The sequence below is a fragment of the Amblyomma americanum genome, chromosome 11 (assembly GCF_052857255.1).
Source record: "Amblyomma americanum isolate KBUSLIRL-KWMA chromosome 11, ASM5285725v1, whole genome shotgun sequence".
NCBI classification, from domain to species: domain Eukaryota; kingdom Metazoa; phylum Arthropoda; class Arachnida; order Ixodida; family Ixodidae; genus Amblyomma; species Amblyomma americanum.
In genome coordinates this window covers 5,338,526-5,355,609 of record NC_135507.1, presented here as the reverse complement: position 1 = coordinate 5,355,609, position 17,084 = coordinate 5,338,526, and the positions used below count along the sequence as shown (strand labels likewise).

The following is a 17,084-nucleotide window of genomic DNA, read 5'->3' as shown; positions in this document are numbered from 1 at the left end:
GGTCGTGAAAACACTTATTTGCCACGAATTATTCACGGGAGTGTAATATGGCAACTTTTTAATATAGATCGACACATGCCGTTACAAGAAAACATTTCCGCCCTCTAATGTGCACACTTCTAATTTTTCTTTGGTCCTCCTATGTCGAAGAATATATTGAGCGCTGCTATAATGTTCTTAATTACGCGTCTGTTGACCTATGCTCGCCAAAATAACTCGTTTTGTAAAGAGAACAGGAGGTATAGTCTTTTCAAAGCGCTCGTGCTTGCAGAACACGAAAATAAAACATTAAAACTCGAACGCGTTGATCTTTTCATCTTAAACATACTGGTGTTGTCCTTTGTATGTAAAAGGCAGTGAATAACTGTCTGTCTATGTTGCTAAATAGGCTACGTCGCCTGTAGTATATTTACCTTTTTGAATAGTTATTTGCGGAAGAGAAGTCATTTCTTGTCAAAGTAACCTGGGGAACCCTTGTTTTCTTCGTTTGTAAATAGCAACAGATTTATGTCAGTGTTTTAGCAGCGTTTTTAAAATAAGTTTTATGAATAAGATTCTTTGAAAAGACAGACTGCCACTGTATATGCTGACAGCGGCGTTACAGTGCTGCTGAGAATGTCTAATATGCATCGCCGCTTTCCCTTTAGAGATGCAATCTTATTCATCTTAGTGGCTTGAAATATGGTTTCATGGCAAGCTGCGTCTCTCACTTACTGCCATGCTTCTCATTTCTTTAATTAGGAACGGGGAGTAGCAAAGCGCAGTACACGACAAACCATCTACTGCTCGTGACGTAAGCACCACTTCCTCTTGCTTGTCTCGATTCTTACTGAGCATGAAGACAATTGAACATGAAACAGCTTGAGGAAATGAACATAATCGCTTGGTATGACAAGACTGTAAATCTACTAAAACGATTCATTCATCCGGTTGAATTTCGAAAAGTGGATTCGATCTTTTTGGACTAAAAAGCGGTGTTTCAGTCATTGTTCAACCGAACCGGCTCAGAGGTTCAGACACCAAACCTTGAGTGCGGTGAGTGCAGACTTCACCACCTGCGGGCTGTTCTTCACGATTAGCTCGTGGATGTTGAGAAAGCCCCAGCCGTAGACGTTCTGCTGCCAGTGGTCCTTGTAGTGCTTCTTGCCATCGACCGACCGGATCTCGTTGGTGAAACCATCGACTGCCCTGGAGGGAAAACTTCCGTTCTTGTAGAGGTTGCGGCATCGGCCGACCCTGTGCTATTGCAGCCACCTGGAAAGCCACTTCAGTGTAGTTGTGCGGCAGTAAGACACACGAAAATAGCAGAGTGGACTAGTGAATAGAGATTACGTAATGATATCCTAGCTGAGCTCAAGAGGCCGTAGTGAACACAGAGAAGGGCAGGGCACGTTGTGCAGAGGTCACGGCTAGCAAGTAGGTTAGTGTAATGGACTCGGAGGAATAAAATGCGCTCGGGGCGACAGAGAATTACATAGTTAGACCTGCACTGAGCTGTTCGCAGGCTTAGGTTTGCAGCACGTAGCGCAGGACAGGACTCATGGACTTCATTGGAAGAGGTACAACTCTGGAGCGGACGTACTGGGGTTGGTTGTGATAACGATCGGGTAGCGCTAGGACTCGATTGTAAGCAATAGGATTTTGAATCCCGCTGTAGACGAGCCTATTCGTACAGAGCAGAAATCCTATCCCCCATTACTAATAAGCATTTACGATAAATAAAGTTAAGACGCAGTGGCCGCTGATAGTTAAAAAACCACTTTGGGCATTGGTTCAGTGCAAAAACTTAATAACTTCCCCTCCAGCTACCGAATACATATTATTCATTCGTGTTCATTGCCACGCAGTACCAGTCCAATGACTTCTACATGCACTATAAAATTTAAAACCGGTGGAAATTATTTCCTCACACTGAGTCGTTTATGAGGTCTCCTCATTGCATTCGTAGCGCAATTCGCAATCAGACTCTTCAATGAATCAATACAGCGAAGAGAGGCGCCAGCAATCGCGGAGGACAGCTGAACGGGACCTCACACTCACTTATCTATCTTTACAGACATGCCACACGAGATACCGTCAAATATGCTGTCATGTCGTCCCAAAGTACACACTAAAAGCCTAGGATGGATGGACGGACGGACGGACGGACGGACGGACGGACGGACGGACGGACGGACGGACGGACGGACGGACGGACGGACGGACGGACGGAAAACTTTATTTGGTCCTGCATGTAGTGATAATTAACCACGAATGGAGTGCCACATGAATCTCCTCAGGCCTACTAATAAATTACAAAGCGGAGAAAGTCGACGATGGCCATTGGTACGCTTTAACAACGAATACAGCATCCCCGAAGTGTGGCCAATTTGGTCATCCCAGTGATAAGGGAAAGTGTACTGCGTCAGGACAACCTGGCATGCGAAGGCTGGAAACGTGAGGTTCCGGTTCCCAATGAGTGATTTTTATTATTCCCTACCGTGTACCGCGTTGCGTGGTGCCAGAAATGCAGCCTGCCGCTTACGCAAAAACATTTGTGCAGAACGGTAGTTTATAAATTTTTTCTCTACGAATTTTCGTTTCTCGAAATGAAAAATATCATCGAAGAGCGAGAAGGACGCCATGGCTTACGGTGCGTGCACAGAGAACCCGAAGCGGACTGTGGTGCTCTGCCTGGCCGCGTCGAAGAAGGGCTTGAGGTAGTTGTTGGTGAATGTCCCCATGAAGGTGTCCTCGGGCCGTGAGTAGAGCGAGTCGTAGAAGATGTAGTTGCAGTTATCTCCCGGAGGCATCACGAGACCAATGTGAAGGTAGCTCACTGTGCACACGGTGGTGAAGCGACGCAGACCCGGACCTGTTGAGGGTAGAAGCAAGAGGAAAAAAACGCCTGTTGAGGTGATCCGCGCACGCGCAAAAAGTGCTTTACAGCAGAATATGACCTCAAGAACAGGGTATGTTGTCTTCTGTCCTAAGAGCAATTAATGGGCGCGCTTCCTTCATCCTCGGCCGTTGAACGTACATTGCTTCACCTACTTCGGTCTGATTGCGTACGTGGTCTCTCTGACAGGTGTGTAACCAGATTTCTTCGAAATTCGTAGCGCGGCTTGTGCGCATTTAGACGTCAACTAGAAGAGACCCAACGCTCATGCTCATATCATTAATCTAATTATTTTCCGCTCGAGCGGCAGCCAGATGCTGCTGATTGGCACCATGTTAAGCGCACTCATCGCATTCAAAACAGCATGGGGACTTTCCAAGCCAATTGCATGAAGGTCTGCTTGTGCCTTAGAAGTCCAATGACGGACTCTGGTCGTCTCATAGCTATCTCGGACGACACTAAGAGTGAATGACAGATTAAAATTGCTTCCTCCACCCGATTTAGAAAGGGAGCCACTTACCCCGACAATGTCGCACCGTTATTTCCACGGGAACGCTTGATACTGCGCACCGCTTCACTGAATGGCGTCTTGGTTCCGACGTATATCTTATTCGCATACACGTTGAATCAAAGTGGTGGCGAGCGCCATCTTGCCTAGAGAATTAAAAATGCCGTTTCATCGAAACTTTTTTGTTCCTATTGTGGTTGCTTGTCTTTTTTTGGATCCTGAGCATTTTTCTTCCTAAGTTCAAAGCTCTATTTCAATTTCTGTGATAGTTCGTGCAATTTCTTCCTGTCCATCTTTACTTACATATCTCCTTTTAGGACAACCTTATCGAGCCTCAGTCTGGAGGGCATTGCATCTTCGAATAATATGTAGCGCTACCTTCTGAATTTCGATCTTACGGCATTTTTTAAGCTGTGATTTTTTTTATTTCTATTTATGTGTCAATCGGCCGTCTTGATTTCGTGAACTTCTTTTTTATGCTCACGGTAACTTCCTTTTCCATCTTGTTGTCTCTGCTATGTCTCTCGTAATGCTTCTAGTTTTTTTCTTACACAGCTTGTCTCTGTTATTACTATACAAGAACTTGCAGACTGGCTGCCCACTTCTTGTCATTCTATTTTCTAAGTGTTTCCTCAGAATATTTTGTTTTGTTCATTCTATTTTCTAAGTGTTTCCTCAGAATATTTTGTTTTGTTTTTCACGAGCCTGAAATGACGTCTAACTCTTATTCTCCTTGTATAGCTTTACTTTCTGACTTTCCGTGACCACCTGCAGTTAATCAATCAACCGCTGTCTGGTCAATCTCTAGTTATTATAGCCCGTCTCATTTCGTGTACACTCCCGCGTTCGCAGATGTCAGCCGCGTAACCACAGCAACAATCCGAAGGACTCGAATTACATCATATTTGTTGTACCCCTAAATGATCTATATATGCTTGATAACGGCCCTGTTCACCTTCTTCTTTTTTTTTTGAGATATTCCTCATCGGTCCTTAAGTATTATCTACCTGTATTAATCCAAACGTCCGGAAATGTGTACTTCACGCGTGGAATTTCAGGCCTCTGCATTCGTCCTGTTATCAACGCCAACTGGTCCACGGATGGCCGATTATCAATAACTCCTAAGCCTCTGGCTACATTAACCTTATGATCCAAACCTATCTGAGCCACATGACGACAGATGGAGTGGCAGAGAGCATAAAGTGCCTACTCCACGACCATCTAAGGGGCGAGCAGGAGAATATTAGCGGTACGAATCACCAGCGGAGAGTTCTGCCAACAACACATGCGCTCGTGCAAAGCCCTTGAAACAATTTTTCTTTCTGAAACGAATCATTCGTGCTTGTTAACTGCCTTCTAGCGTGTGTCCAATAGAGATGGACGCCAAGCTGCAGGTTTCGAACATACACAGTCTGGTATGTTGCTTTCTGGGTAATCCTTCTATTGTTGAAGATCTGAGTGCCTCTTTTTTGGCCAGTACTGTGTACAGTCAAGAACACTTTTCCGGAATGCGGATTCTTTATAAAGAAATAATGCTTTCCGAAAACGAAAGTGAAAATGCAAAATATTCCGGGCATGCGTGCTCTATTGGCTGGCACGAATGCGGTTCACTAGCTAGGCAGGCAACGCAGAAAAAAAAATTTACAGGGGCACATACTCACGTTATGCGAATGCAGTGCGAATGTGGTAGGGAATTTTGATGTATTAACATCGAGTTTGGTGTCATTCTTTCATGGTTGCGTTTGCGGCCCCTACACGCATGTCTGCACGCAGCTAGGCATCTCTTCGGGTCATCCAGCCGTGCTTAGATGTTTTACCGAAGGTGTCTAAAGGTGTCGGCACGGACAAATTGAAGACACATTTAAACGTACAGTTGTCACTTCAGGTCTGGGGACGTCACTTCTCTCCAAGCAGTGAATTAGTTTATGATCGACATTTTTTTCCCCGATTACGCTGTTAATGCTCTCATTTTTTTTTTTTCATGAGCCCGCATCCTGAAAGTTTTATCCGTGACTGTACTTCTGTAAGACCACATTTTCGCCGTGGTACGCATCCAACCTGAACACACACTTACTCAACCCGCACATAGGGCGTAGTTCTTAGTGGATAGTTAGCACTTCGTATTTTGTGAACCTACTATACTATGCTCCTGCTTTTCACTTCAGGCTATAGTAACGGTGCGTGCATAGTGATGTTGCCGTAACTATTATTACTTAGTCGCGTGCTTGTCCATAAGTATCACGTGGCTGAATTTAAACTGCTAACGGTTGGCTCGTATTTCTCGAGTGAGTTTTATTCTTCGCCGCGTTTCGTGCAGTCGCTGTCCTGTCCACGCGTAATGCCATCGCACTTGCATGAGGATAACGCGTTGACTTCCACTTTGTTGCCGGCCCGCCTGGCTCAGCGTAGCTTCCCCTTGCGACATGATCTCCTATTTCCGACGCATGAGCATAGAATGAAAAAAAAAGGCCAGCCCTCACGTTTTGGCGTAGTCGTTTGAGCTGATACGGTGGTCTGCGGGCTTGCTGTCGCCGAGAGCGTAGTGTATGGCGTGGAATCAGTCGCCACCTTGGTCGTACTCATCGAATCAGTCGTGGCCCCAGTCACCGAGATTGTCGCATTCGAGGAAGATGCTGTCGGCGTAGGCCGGATGGTAGCAGGAGGAGGCTGTGCTCGGGATGGATGAGTGGGATGTGCCGTCGGCATCTCGGAGGTGGCCTGAAATTGACGCCAAACAGCGGATCCAATTCGTTGCCCTTTCACGCAAAGGGGAGGATTATACGTGGAATTCGCCCCGATGTTCCTTAAAGCATGCAAGTTGAAAATTTTGTCGGACGCTTTTCGAACACTTCCACGCAGGAGCTCTCACGTTGAATGCAATCAATTTAAATGAACTGGAAATTGCCTAGTGCATTTTATCATTTTCTTCACTTATTCAGTAAACAAATCATGAGATCTAATGGCCTCTTTAGGGAAAAAATGAATTTAAGTGAGCGTACATGAATTGAAGGGTGGTTAAAACGAGATATGGTGAAAATCTAATAATGACGACGTCGATTGCGGCTGCAAAACAACAAGGAACACAGTCATTTTTCAGACAGTTTGTGGAGCCAAACAGCCACAGCTAGCATTTAGAGCTGTATTTAGAAGTTGTCTCATAACTCTCAAGAGGGCCAGAAATTTGAAATTACAGCAGATTTCTGTACGACGGCATTTCAAAAGTCGATTATGGAGTTTAATGTGATTACCGAACTACAAGATGCGCCGAATGGCTCCTTGTAACGTCCGTCATTATAGCTAGAGGGATGTGAAGCCAAGAAACCACTAAATATTATACTCATGCTTCTTGCCATTTCCGATTACGTTTACTATACTTAAGAAGACCAGCCCACTTTTGGAAGATGCGCAGGTGCATCGCGCGATGACGACCACGTTGTTTTTTATTTGTACCTCTATACATAAATCGCGGGTAGGCAATGGTGGCACAGAACACCAAGGGCAGGGAAGTCATAAACCAAAAGTTTCCAAATGATAGAGGTACAGGACTACATTACCTGATGTTAATCCTTGGCAACTTTGAATTGAAAATGCCCGGGGCTGCACACCTTATCAGATTTAATATAATGCTGCACAGACAGAAGTAATGGCGTTCGCGATTAGCCGTGGCAAATTATTCGCCCATTAAACTGGTACTAGCGTTCCCACTACAGAGAATCCAATCGCATATATAAATAAGAGCAACGTTCCACAAAGTAACGATTTATTCACAATATTCGCTCAAGTCAGGTATTTCAGGTGCATATTAAGTGAGCAATTTTTCTAATTCATCTCATTCAGTCAGTTCGCCGTCAGTAGAGACGTGTGGGTTTATAGTTCTCTTTTTGACTTGCTAATCGGAAACAGAAGCACTGTGTGTAGGGGAGTTCTGATTTTACAGTTGAGCAAGTCTTACCGCTTAATACGTGTTTCAGTGGAGCCGCATGCCCAAGCGAGAATCTTCAACCGGTTTCAGAACATTATTAATATGTCATCTAAATTTAGACGTGTAGCTGTGGCTTAGGAAGTTTCATTATTTTGCCTAAAAACAGGCTCAGGGAAAACTGAGCTTGTCCTGTATTGATTTGGCATTGTAACGAAAAATTGCCTAGGCCCGCTTAGTGCTAGTTCTTTTACCTATAAAATGCCAAAAACGAAAAAGAGGTGTCGCCACAGCCAGCTGCTTTTATAAAGGAAAATCAATGCCGTCTTTAACTGTTTCTCACGCTAATCTATAAGCCTGTGCCAATGCGCCCTTCATTTCGTAACGGCGAAACCGAAGTTCTTTTTGCTGCTGTGGTCGTGAGCTCAAATTGATTAGGGGGTGAGGAATGTTTCATTTCTACGTCTTAGATTCTTAGTACAAAATTCACCTACAGCGTCCTAATTCCACATATTTAGAATGAGCCGCCGGTCGGCTGTTACTCATATTAAAAATTCAATAGCGTTCTCAGTCTAACATTCAGCACTGTATGAAATTAGTATTTCACAGGTTGAACCTCCGTCAACTTCCCAGTTAGCTCGCTAGTTGAATTCTGTGTCTCAGAATAATGGTGAGTTGGACGAGTTAGATGTCGTTCATTTTGGCGCAACATTGAGCGCGGAGGGACGAAACACACTGGAAGGGGAACAAGACAGGTGCCGTCTCTCAAATAAATTTTATTATGAAGGAACGCAATATATATACACAGATAAACGACGTAGGTGCGAAAGGCACACAGTGCATAGATAGCACAGAGAGCACTATAAACTCCAACGTGCAAAGAAAAACAAACCGAAGTACACTTGCGCGCCAGAGATCAACAGGTGACACATCATGAGGCGTCTAAAAATCCTATCTCCTTTTCATACAACGTGATGGAAGGAGTGCAAATAACGATTTTTTTTCTTCCGTCAGCTTGTTCTATAGCCTTTGAACTCTGGCCCTCACTCTTAAAAAATGCGTTAAACAGTAGCGCCGTGCTTCCTATACAAATGACTGTGACTGGAGTCCAAAGAGACTGAAAAGGACATGAACAGAGTGGGCTGTCAACACTAAGTCAGGGTATGAAAATGGTTCTCAAGGAAATCGACATTAGTAGATCCGCGCTGAGTTCCACTTGAGTGCCTGTAATCTAGTTTTCAGTGTACAGTGACGGAATGCACTATAAGTGTTGCCACGAAACGAGCTCAGTACGGGCACGTTTAAACCTGTACTGAAGGCGATAGTACAACCACAGCATCGCTCATTGTCACCTGCAACCAAAGGACGCTGACTGTAGTGCGGTTTTTGTTACATTGCACTTGAATGCTTTGTATTGCACGCGTCAAAAATACTTGCTCTCCGGACGGATGGTGGACATATCACTTTCCATCACCACCCAGCTCCGAGACCGTGTTTTGAGAATTGAAGGGAATACTTGTGTGTGCCCCGCAGCGGTGGCTCAGTGGTTAGGGCCCTTAGCTGCTGATCCGGAGTACCCGAGTTCGAACCCGACCGCGGCGGCCGCGTTTCGATGGAGGCGAGACGCTAAGGCGCCCGTATGCTGTGCGATGCCAGTGCACGTTAAAGATCCCCAGGTGGTCGAAATTATTCGGAGCCCTCCACTACGGCATCCCTTTCTTCCTTTCTTCTTTCACTCCCTCCTTTATCCCTTCCCTTACCACGTGGTTGAGGGGTCCACCGATATGTGAAACAGATACTGCGCCATTTCCTTTCCCCAACAACCAATTTCCATTTTCATTTTACCAAGTGTGTTGTCCGCCGTGTGCTGCAGCTCGTGTTGGCGCGAGCGAGTGCCTGCTGCAGACTGTTGCTGAAAGACGGACAGTCCACGCTTGTGCATACACTAAAACCCTACCGGCAGCCCCACAAAACAATTAGTGTGACTATAGATCTGATCCATGATATCTGATACCTGATACCTGATTTAATATCTGCTGCGGGTCCTTAGACCCCAAATATTAATCTTATTTTTTTAATATGGCGGAGTGCTCGGCTTGAAGCACTCTGGCACTGGTCCTCCCGGTATTGCACTGCCTGCGAGATCGGCTCGGTGTACATTAGCGCGTGCCTTTTCTTTCCATCTTTTTTTCTATCTTTCAAATATCCTACCTTCAGCACCTGGCAGCGGCTGTGGCTCGGCTTGAGCCAGTGGGCAGGCCCATGCACTTCCATTTTCTTTCTTTCTGTCAGCAACACTAGCAGCAGTATACATCCCATTCTAAGCGAGACGCTTTCTGCCTTTGAGGCAGCCGCTTCTTTCTCGATAATGCGACATGGCAGGAAATATTAAACCCTGGCACTTTCTATGGCAACCGAAACTTGCCTGCGTTGTTGACGACCCATCCCCAGGCTTTGAGGATCCGGGTCCCGACGAGTACGTTTGTTTGCGGTCTTCCGTTACTCCATTGTCCTCCTCGTCTGTTAAAGAGAATGCGTTATAGGTGCATGTGAGTGTTTTGCTATGAGCACCCTACGGCAAAAATTTACAAGTCATCAATTTTCCTTATGATTTTAGAATGCTGCGAACGGGTCCTTTAGATCGTTGGCAGTATTATGGATTCCCCGATCTTCACAGGAATTCTAGCGCTCACTGCTGGGGCGGCGTTTCAGAAGCTCACTTTCAGGTTAGCCATTGCCAATATATGTTTTACATCTGGCGTTCATTGTCACCACGTCTAAATACGTTGCTTATCCTAAGAATCCCGTGTGGACGAAACTGCGATAATTGTAATAATGGAGTAATTACTCATTGCCATCCACCCAAGCGCAGCCATACGGCTATCTATTCCACCTTGGTGGATTCTCCGAAACATATAACCTATGACAATTGAAATATCTAAATTTTGTTTTCACGTGACTCGGCGCCTGGCATTCTGCAGTGATCACGAGGTGAGGACTCGAATCCAGCCACGAGGCTGCATTTTGATATAAGCCAAATTCAAGGTCGGCGCTGTATTGGGGTTGTCGTGCACGTTAATAACCAGCGATTTCGCTTTTTTATAATGTACCGTGTTGTCTTATGTTCATACAGCCCACGGGCGCTCCGTCCAGGTTTCCACTAGGCCTTAGCACCTTGTCAAACGTGAGCTGTATCCGCAAGCCAAGCTGGGAACTCGAAAAGTATTGTCCTGGTACTAAGAGTGTGCTCACTGATGACTAAGGTCACAAATTCTGGGGATTACAGTCGACGCTGCGAGCACGAGTCAACGCCACGTGCGTGCTTTTCACGAGATCGCATTTCAACCAAACAGCTCTGGAACCCGTCGCTGCGTCCTCCTAGGTTCCCGTTCACGTAGCGAGTCTTGTTATATCGTAACAAGAAGGGGAGCGAGAGATGACGGAGCAAACCCCTCACCGCTTGTGAGAATGTTGGTACCGGCGTAGATACCGGCGAGTAGGGCGGCAAGCAACAACAGGCAGCAGATAGTGCCCACCATAGCGAAGAAGCGCTTCTTCTCCCTGAGGAAAAGGAAATGCAGAAGAAAGGCCGCACGTCTAAATGGAGAAAAGAGTGAACTAGTGTCATTTGATAACTAAGAACCTTGATTGAATTAATGAATATGGTGCTTACAATACTGATTTTCAGAAATATACCGGAGTAACAATAGTTAAAGAAACTGCCACGCATAAGACGATACGAGCTATAGGAAGAAGCGGAACACTTAGCGCTGTGTGTGACACTTAGGTTATTCTATTATGGATACCCACCGACTTGCCCAGTTTACTATTCAACAAACAGGAGTAAGGTAGTTGTATGCGCAGAGCCTCATACAGTGTTGTCCCGACTGAAGAGTTCATTTGATCACAAAAGTGACATGACGGTTGAGGGGACCTGCCCTGCAGCCCCCTGTGTTTGCTTTCCCGCGAGGCACCGTGCAGCAGCAGTCTCACCCCGAGGAATGAACGCATTCCCTTGTCAGTTACATTAACTGGCAAGAGAAGGAGCCAGCGTCGCTGCGCGGGAGACTGCTGAAGCCCGCCCGCGGGAGATGGGTGATTCGGCTGGGATCGTCGGCGCGGGCGGACGTGTCGCTCGCGGCTCCGCTCTTCGCCGGCGGAGCGAGGAAGCGACGGGGAGACAGGCAACCGTACTCGTCCCGTCCGGCCTTCGGAAGATATATCCATTGCCCTAGCGTGGGCGAACATTCGCTCGGAACCCTGCTGGTGAGTCGGACGTCCTCGATTCATTAGCGTACCTTGTTGCTAGCTGGCGTTATTGTTTCTGTAGCAATAAATGCCTGTTTGCGTCAGCCAGTGTGTCGTTCGTTTGTTCCATCAGAGCAAGGCCCGCCGTGGTCGGCGAGCGCTCGGTAGCGTACGCGATCACGGGGTGGGGTCCGGGCGGCTTTGAACCGTGTCAGACGCAATTGAGTGGAGAGAACGTACTTATCTCCCCAAGTCCACCCCACACGGTTTACTAGACTTTATTGTATATTAATTTTATGTCACAGTTTCGTGCATGAGATGTATGGAAGTCGAGAGTTTCGCAGCTCATGTGGTTATGTCTAAGCTCAAGAAGATGCTATGTATGTAAGCCTTCCATAAAGGAGGCAGGTTTGCATAAGCGTCAGGTGTGCGCAAACAAATGAGGTGCAGAAAATGCGAAGTTATTTGGACGGCACTGTCTCGTAAGTATACCAGAACACAATTTGGAATTCATTCGCCAGCGACTGATTGCGACATAATGTCTGGCTGTATATTACACATAACATATAGCACAGCAGCAATGCCACGTACACCTTTATGTTAATCTGTGCCAATTTTTCGGCAAGGCTTCCTTATCATCTCTGAAAACAAATGTCTATTTGTGCAGAGAGAGGGAATCTAAGAGTCATGATTAAAAGCCGCATTTCTCTTATTGCCTCAGTAATCTTTCGGCTTGCAGGTTTAACCTCACCACGTTACATATACAGCAGGTTTAGAATACTCAGCCTTCCACGCGTCGCTTTATTTCGGTCGTGGGCTAAGTATACCCTCGGAAGTCGCGAGCTTATTATTTTTTATTAAACCTGTTTTCATTGCCACAATTTCACTCGCGACTGTCGAGACGATTCAGCATTGAAAAACTTCAGGTATGAAAAACTTCGTTTAAATAGAGTAATCAAGGTCATGCTATGTTTTTAAAGAACATCACGAGCGAAGCAAAAACCAAATGCACATTCACTACCACATTAAAACCATGAAAAGAGAGGATAGTCATGGTATTGAAAATATTATGGAAGCAGCCGTGGTACACAATTTGTGCTTTAAGCAATAACAAAATATCACTATCGCCGTGGAAACAGCTTTGAACTTTGTTTCATCAGTCATGCAGTGTAAACAATAGTCTTTATGTAGAGTCTGTTTTTGTTGAGATCAACTTCATTATTTTACTTGTCATTTACCGGTGATTGTATTGCCATTGTCAGCTATACTTTAGACATGCACAACGAATTTGAAGGGAGCAACAGGCCACTACAAGCTGCGTGTTCCACTTTTTGTCTGGGCTCCTAAAGACTCTAAATTCGGCGAAGAATGCCCAATTCAATAAAATTTTACTTACTTTTCATCTTCTGTGGATTGAAAATGATATGAAGAAATGGAACAGCATAATAAAATATAGAAAAATTTAAATACAGGAAAAATTTAATGAGCGGTTACAAGAAGTGTGCTTAATGCTTCACAGAAGAAAATTGGATTGAGAGGAAATTGGATTCAGCCCTGATATTGCAGTATCGCCCGAAGCCGGATGTGTGGTTTTGCGTGTGTGCATAATATATATGAGTAAAGGTACTGCGCAAAATAATAATACAAGCACGGACGAGAAGGGAACAAGGACGGGCGCCCGCTCTTGTGCCCTTCTCGTCCGTACTTGCATTATTTTGCGCAGTACCTTTGCTAAACTATGTACGACCGACACGCCTAACGACATGCACTCCTGAAATGCGTTATATATATATATATATATATATATATATATATATATATATATATATATATATATATATATATATTAAGATTAAAAAAATAGCATAACTTTTTGCTGCCAGCTTAGGTACAAGAAAACGAAGAACGTGGTTCTGGCGCTCGGCTGCTGGCCCGAAAGACGCGGGTTGGATCCCGGCGGCGGGGTCGAAATTCCATGCAGGCGAAATCCTAGAGGCCCGCATACTGTGCGATGCCAGTGCACGTTAAAGAACCCCAGGTGGTCGAAATTTCCGGAGCCCTCAACTATGGCGTCCCTCATAGCCTTAGTCGCTTCGGGACTGTTAGACCCCATAAACCAAACCAAAATGCTAAATGATACAAGGAATCAAACAAGTAGTGTTTAACTAATACTTGCCATTTGGTTGCTCAGCTGGAAAGGAAACCAGAGCGTTTACTAAGTGTGAAATGGCGAAAGTACTGAATAGTTCCGTTTTTCTTGCCGCAGCATTTTTTAGAGTTATAAGGAAATACGCCGTTAATTTGCGGTCCGTTTTGCGTTGCGCTGTATTTCAGAATTACTGGATTAAAATTGACCAAGTTAATGTTAGAAAATGAAGATTGAAGTGCATAACTGTCTCTAGATACGCAAAGCAGTTCCAGCGGTAATGAGTTTTATTGCTCATGACTACTCAAATATGCAACAGCTTTTACCTGCGCTGACTCCGTTTAGTCTGCACGGCAGAACGGCATAAGTGGTAAAGATTAACGGATGTCCTGAGCAGTCAATTCATTTTTTTGTAATGTGATGTATCGGCAAGCATCCATAGTTGAGATACATGCTGAAGAACATAAGACTACCAGTCAATTAAAAATAATGTGGCTTTTATATTGTAGGACCTTGATATTGAGCCAGAAAAAAAAATTCAACTCAAGAGCACTTACATGACACCGAGAGTTCCACTGTTGACATAGGAATAAAATGTTGACACAAACAACAAATAAGAGCAGATCGGTAACTCTTTTCGTGCAACATCACAACACAAAAACTTGGGTGATAGCAAAACATATATATCAGAAGTACCTTGTCACATGCTTTCCGCGCAAGAACTGATTTGAACTGGCCAGCTTGTCCGTAGAGGTGAAATCAGAATGAAATCACTCCTTGCAAAGGTAACGAAATTAGGGGTCTATTACAAATACGCCTACATACAAAAGAAGTAAACATTCACTAGAACTGAGGGAAGTACAAGGGCAAATGCTTTTTTATACATAATGTTCACGAAAATGAGGAAGATGTGTGACGCAATCATTTTGTTTGCAAGATAACTTTACAAAACGCAGGGGAGGGGTTCAGTTACAGTTGGCCTTTTTGTGGGTGCAACTGTGGCCACAATATCGTGGCCACGATAGTAAACTCTTAGGGCGACGGCTGAGGCAGTCGCTCAAGTAGGAACCATTTTTACGGGCTGCCCTTCTAAAAAGTTAATTAGGATGTATTTTAGCTTAGAGCAATGGGAATCCACTTATCAGATATTGCATTTCCAGTAATCCTCCGGGCCTTACCATATATGTACAGGGCCTACGGGAAGCTATGTATAGCCTTTGTCAAACGTAAAGCGCCTTATCAGTTTCATTAAACCCCATGCTGTGTGATTCCTTCTGCATCGCCAGCTTTCGAAATCTATCGAAGGGGAAACGAACTGTTGTCCTCACCTTTAAAACACTTTGGGCTTCCACAAATGTTAAAAAAGGCCCACAACACACCTCAGAGGCCAGCTTTTTGGACTCTGACAAATACTGTGCATTTTGCGTCGTTGTTGATCCATTATATGAACTAAGTTGTGTTCGAAAACTGTTAGAAAGCCAACGAACTTTTTCTACGTGAAAAGCGCACAAACGAATGTATGCGTCGGCTTGCTGGAGACATATTAAAGAATAAAGCTGAAAACTGTTGATTATATTGCTTAAAATGTTGGTATTTTGCCTCAGGTATTGCGTATCCACGTGGTTTTGGAATACATGGATAAATTACTATGATAGCAGTAGAACACATTACAGTGATTGGGCTAGGCGCTGAAAGGAGAGCGCGTACGGGAAAAGAAACCTAATCTGGAGGTTCCGAGATAAAAATTGCGTAATGATCTTTCTCCTCAATCTAGTATAAGTCGTCAGTAGCCAGAGAAATAGGACATATTTTTCGGAATTACAATGAATCACGTAAAGCTGCATCAATTCTTCCACAAGATAACGATGAGCACGCATCGCATGCTCACGGTACTATCCTAGAATGACCTCATTGTTAGTTATCTAAAGAATTACCTTCCTAAGTCGCCTTCTGCCCAAAGATCGAGCCTGTGTTCTCAGTTGCTGTTCCACCAAACATATGTAGATCATCTCCTATCGCTCGCAACCAATTTCCTTGACAGACGTCTCAGGAAAACGCTCACATACTTTCTCTCGATGTATGTTTCCTCTTATTACTGTGAACGATACATGCTTCTCTCTCATGTTACTTCGCCTGTAACTCATAGAGACATCACGGAGCCGGCTAGTTACTTCATTACATTTTGTACGGCCGCGACGCCACAGTACATCTATACCTTCTGCTTCCTGCTGCTGATTCTCCGCCTACTGAACACGCACTTGCCCACACTTGCCTGTGCCGACCAACCCCGCCAGCGTACTCTAACCTGTCTCCTAGAATTGTGCGCCTCACAGCAACACTATTACACCTGCACGGCCACATAGTAACCTGGCTTCCTCGTCTTCCACCGGTTGCCGTATCTAAGCGTGCGGCTGTCTGAAAAACTTCTGCTTTATAATGGCTCATATTTTGTACTGCACCAGGTCACAGTAGTGACCTGCAAAATCATCCAGCTTTCCCTCAATCAATAACACATGCGTTCACCGCGACATGGTGCATGTCTTGCGCCTGAAGCCATATGCCACTCGTCCATGAACAGAAACGCCCCAATCACGTATTTCTGTTGTCGTATGTCAGTGCAATGGACGTTGTAACGTCGGCGTACAAGTGGACGAATTGAAGAGCTGTGCGCGTGCTGTGTGCCCTGGGTTTGCTGCGTGCTGGCTTAGCTGCTTCGCTTTGATTACGCATTTAGCCGTGGAAGGATCTCTCAATGACACCACTATAGTTTTTAACACGTCCGAGACCAAGATGGATAACACAATCTTAGCTTAAACCTCAAGAATTCGCAGCGGCGTACATGTACACCCGTAACAACACGTTAATGATGGAGAAAATTGGCGAGAAAATTTAATTTCACTCCTGCCTTTCTAGACAGCTTCAATAGATATTAGCAATAAAATTGTGAATATGCAAACTATTCACTGCAGCATAAGACGTCAAGCGATGATAGGGTAAAGACAAGGGCTGGTTGGTGATTCGTGACGAGGAATTGCAGCAAACATGGCTCTGTACCTTTTTTCTTCTGTTTTACCTGCAAATCTTCACCAAACAATTGCCTATGAATAGAAGGAAATATAAATTGATCTGCTTCCTTCCATAAACATCGAACGCTGGTAGAGTAGATTGTATGGCTACATCCGTGGGTGCCATCGAAGGCGCAGTACTTACTCGACGACGCGTCTGCGCCTCCACCTGTATCTGAAATTAAAAGAAAGGCACAACTTACAGGAGGAGTAACATAAGTCTTTGCTACCTGAAGTGACGTGACGCAGAGAAGTGACGTGACGCCTTCTATTTTTTACTCCGTAAGCGGTGCGACCACCATTAGGCGAAAATGCCGGCG

The 17,084-nt window shown here is 44.9% G+C and overlaps 1 protein-coding gene across 1 annotated transcript in view; it reads right to left on the bottom strand.

Moving 5' to 3' along the window:
* The window catches only part of LOC144110883 (uncharacterized), a 35,532-nt gene that overhangs the window by 12,283 nt on the left and 6,165 nt on the right, over positions 1–17,084 (bottom strand). The window contains exons 3-7 of the mRNA XM_077643950.1: positions 10,763–10,866; positions 9,731–9,825; positions 5,867–6,104; positions 2,632–2,854; positions 1,026–1,188 (exon numbers count right to left, since the gene is read on the bottom strand). Of these exons, the coding sequence (XP_077500076.1) occupies positions 1,026–1,188; positions 2,632–2,854; positions 5,867–6,104; positions 9,731–9,825; positions 10,763–10,866 (823 nt within the window). The remainder of the gene's footprint in view (positions 1–1,025; positions 1,189–2,631; positions 2,855–5,866; positions 6,105–9,730; positions 9,826–10,762; positions 10,867–17,084) is intronic.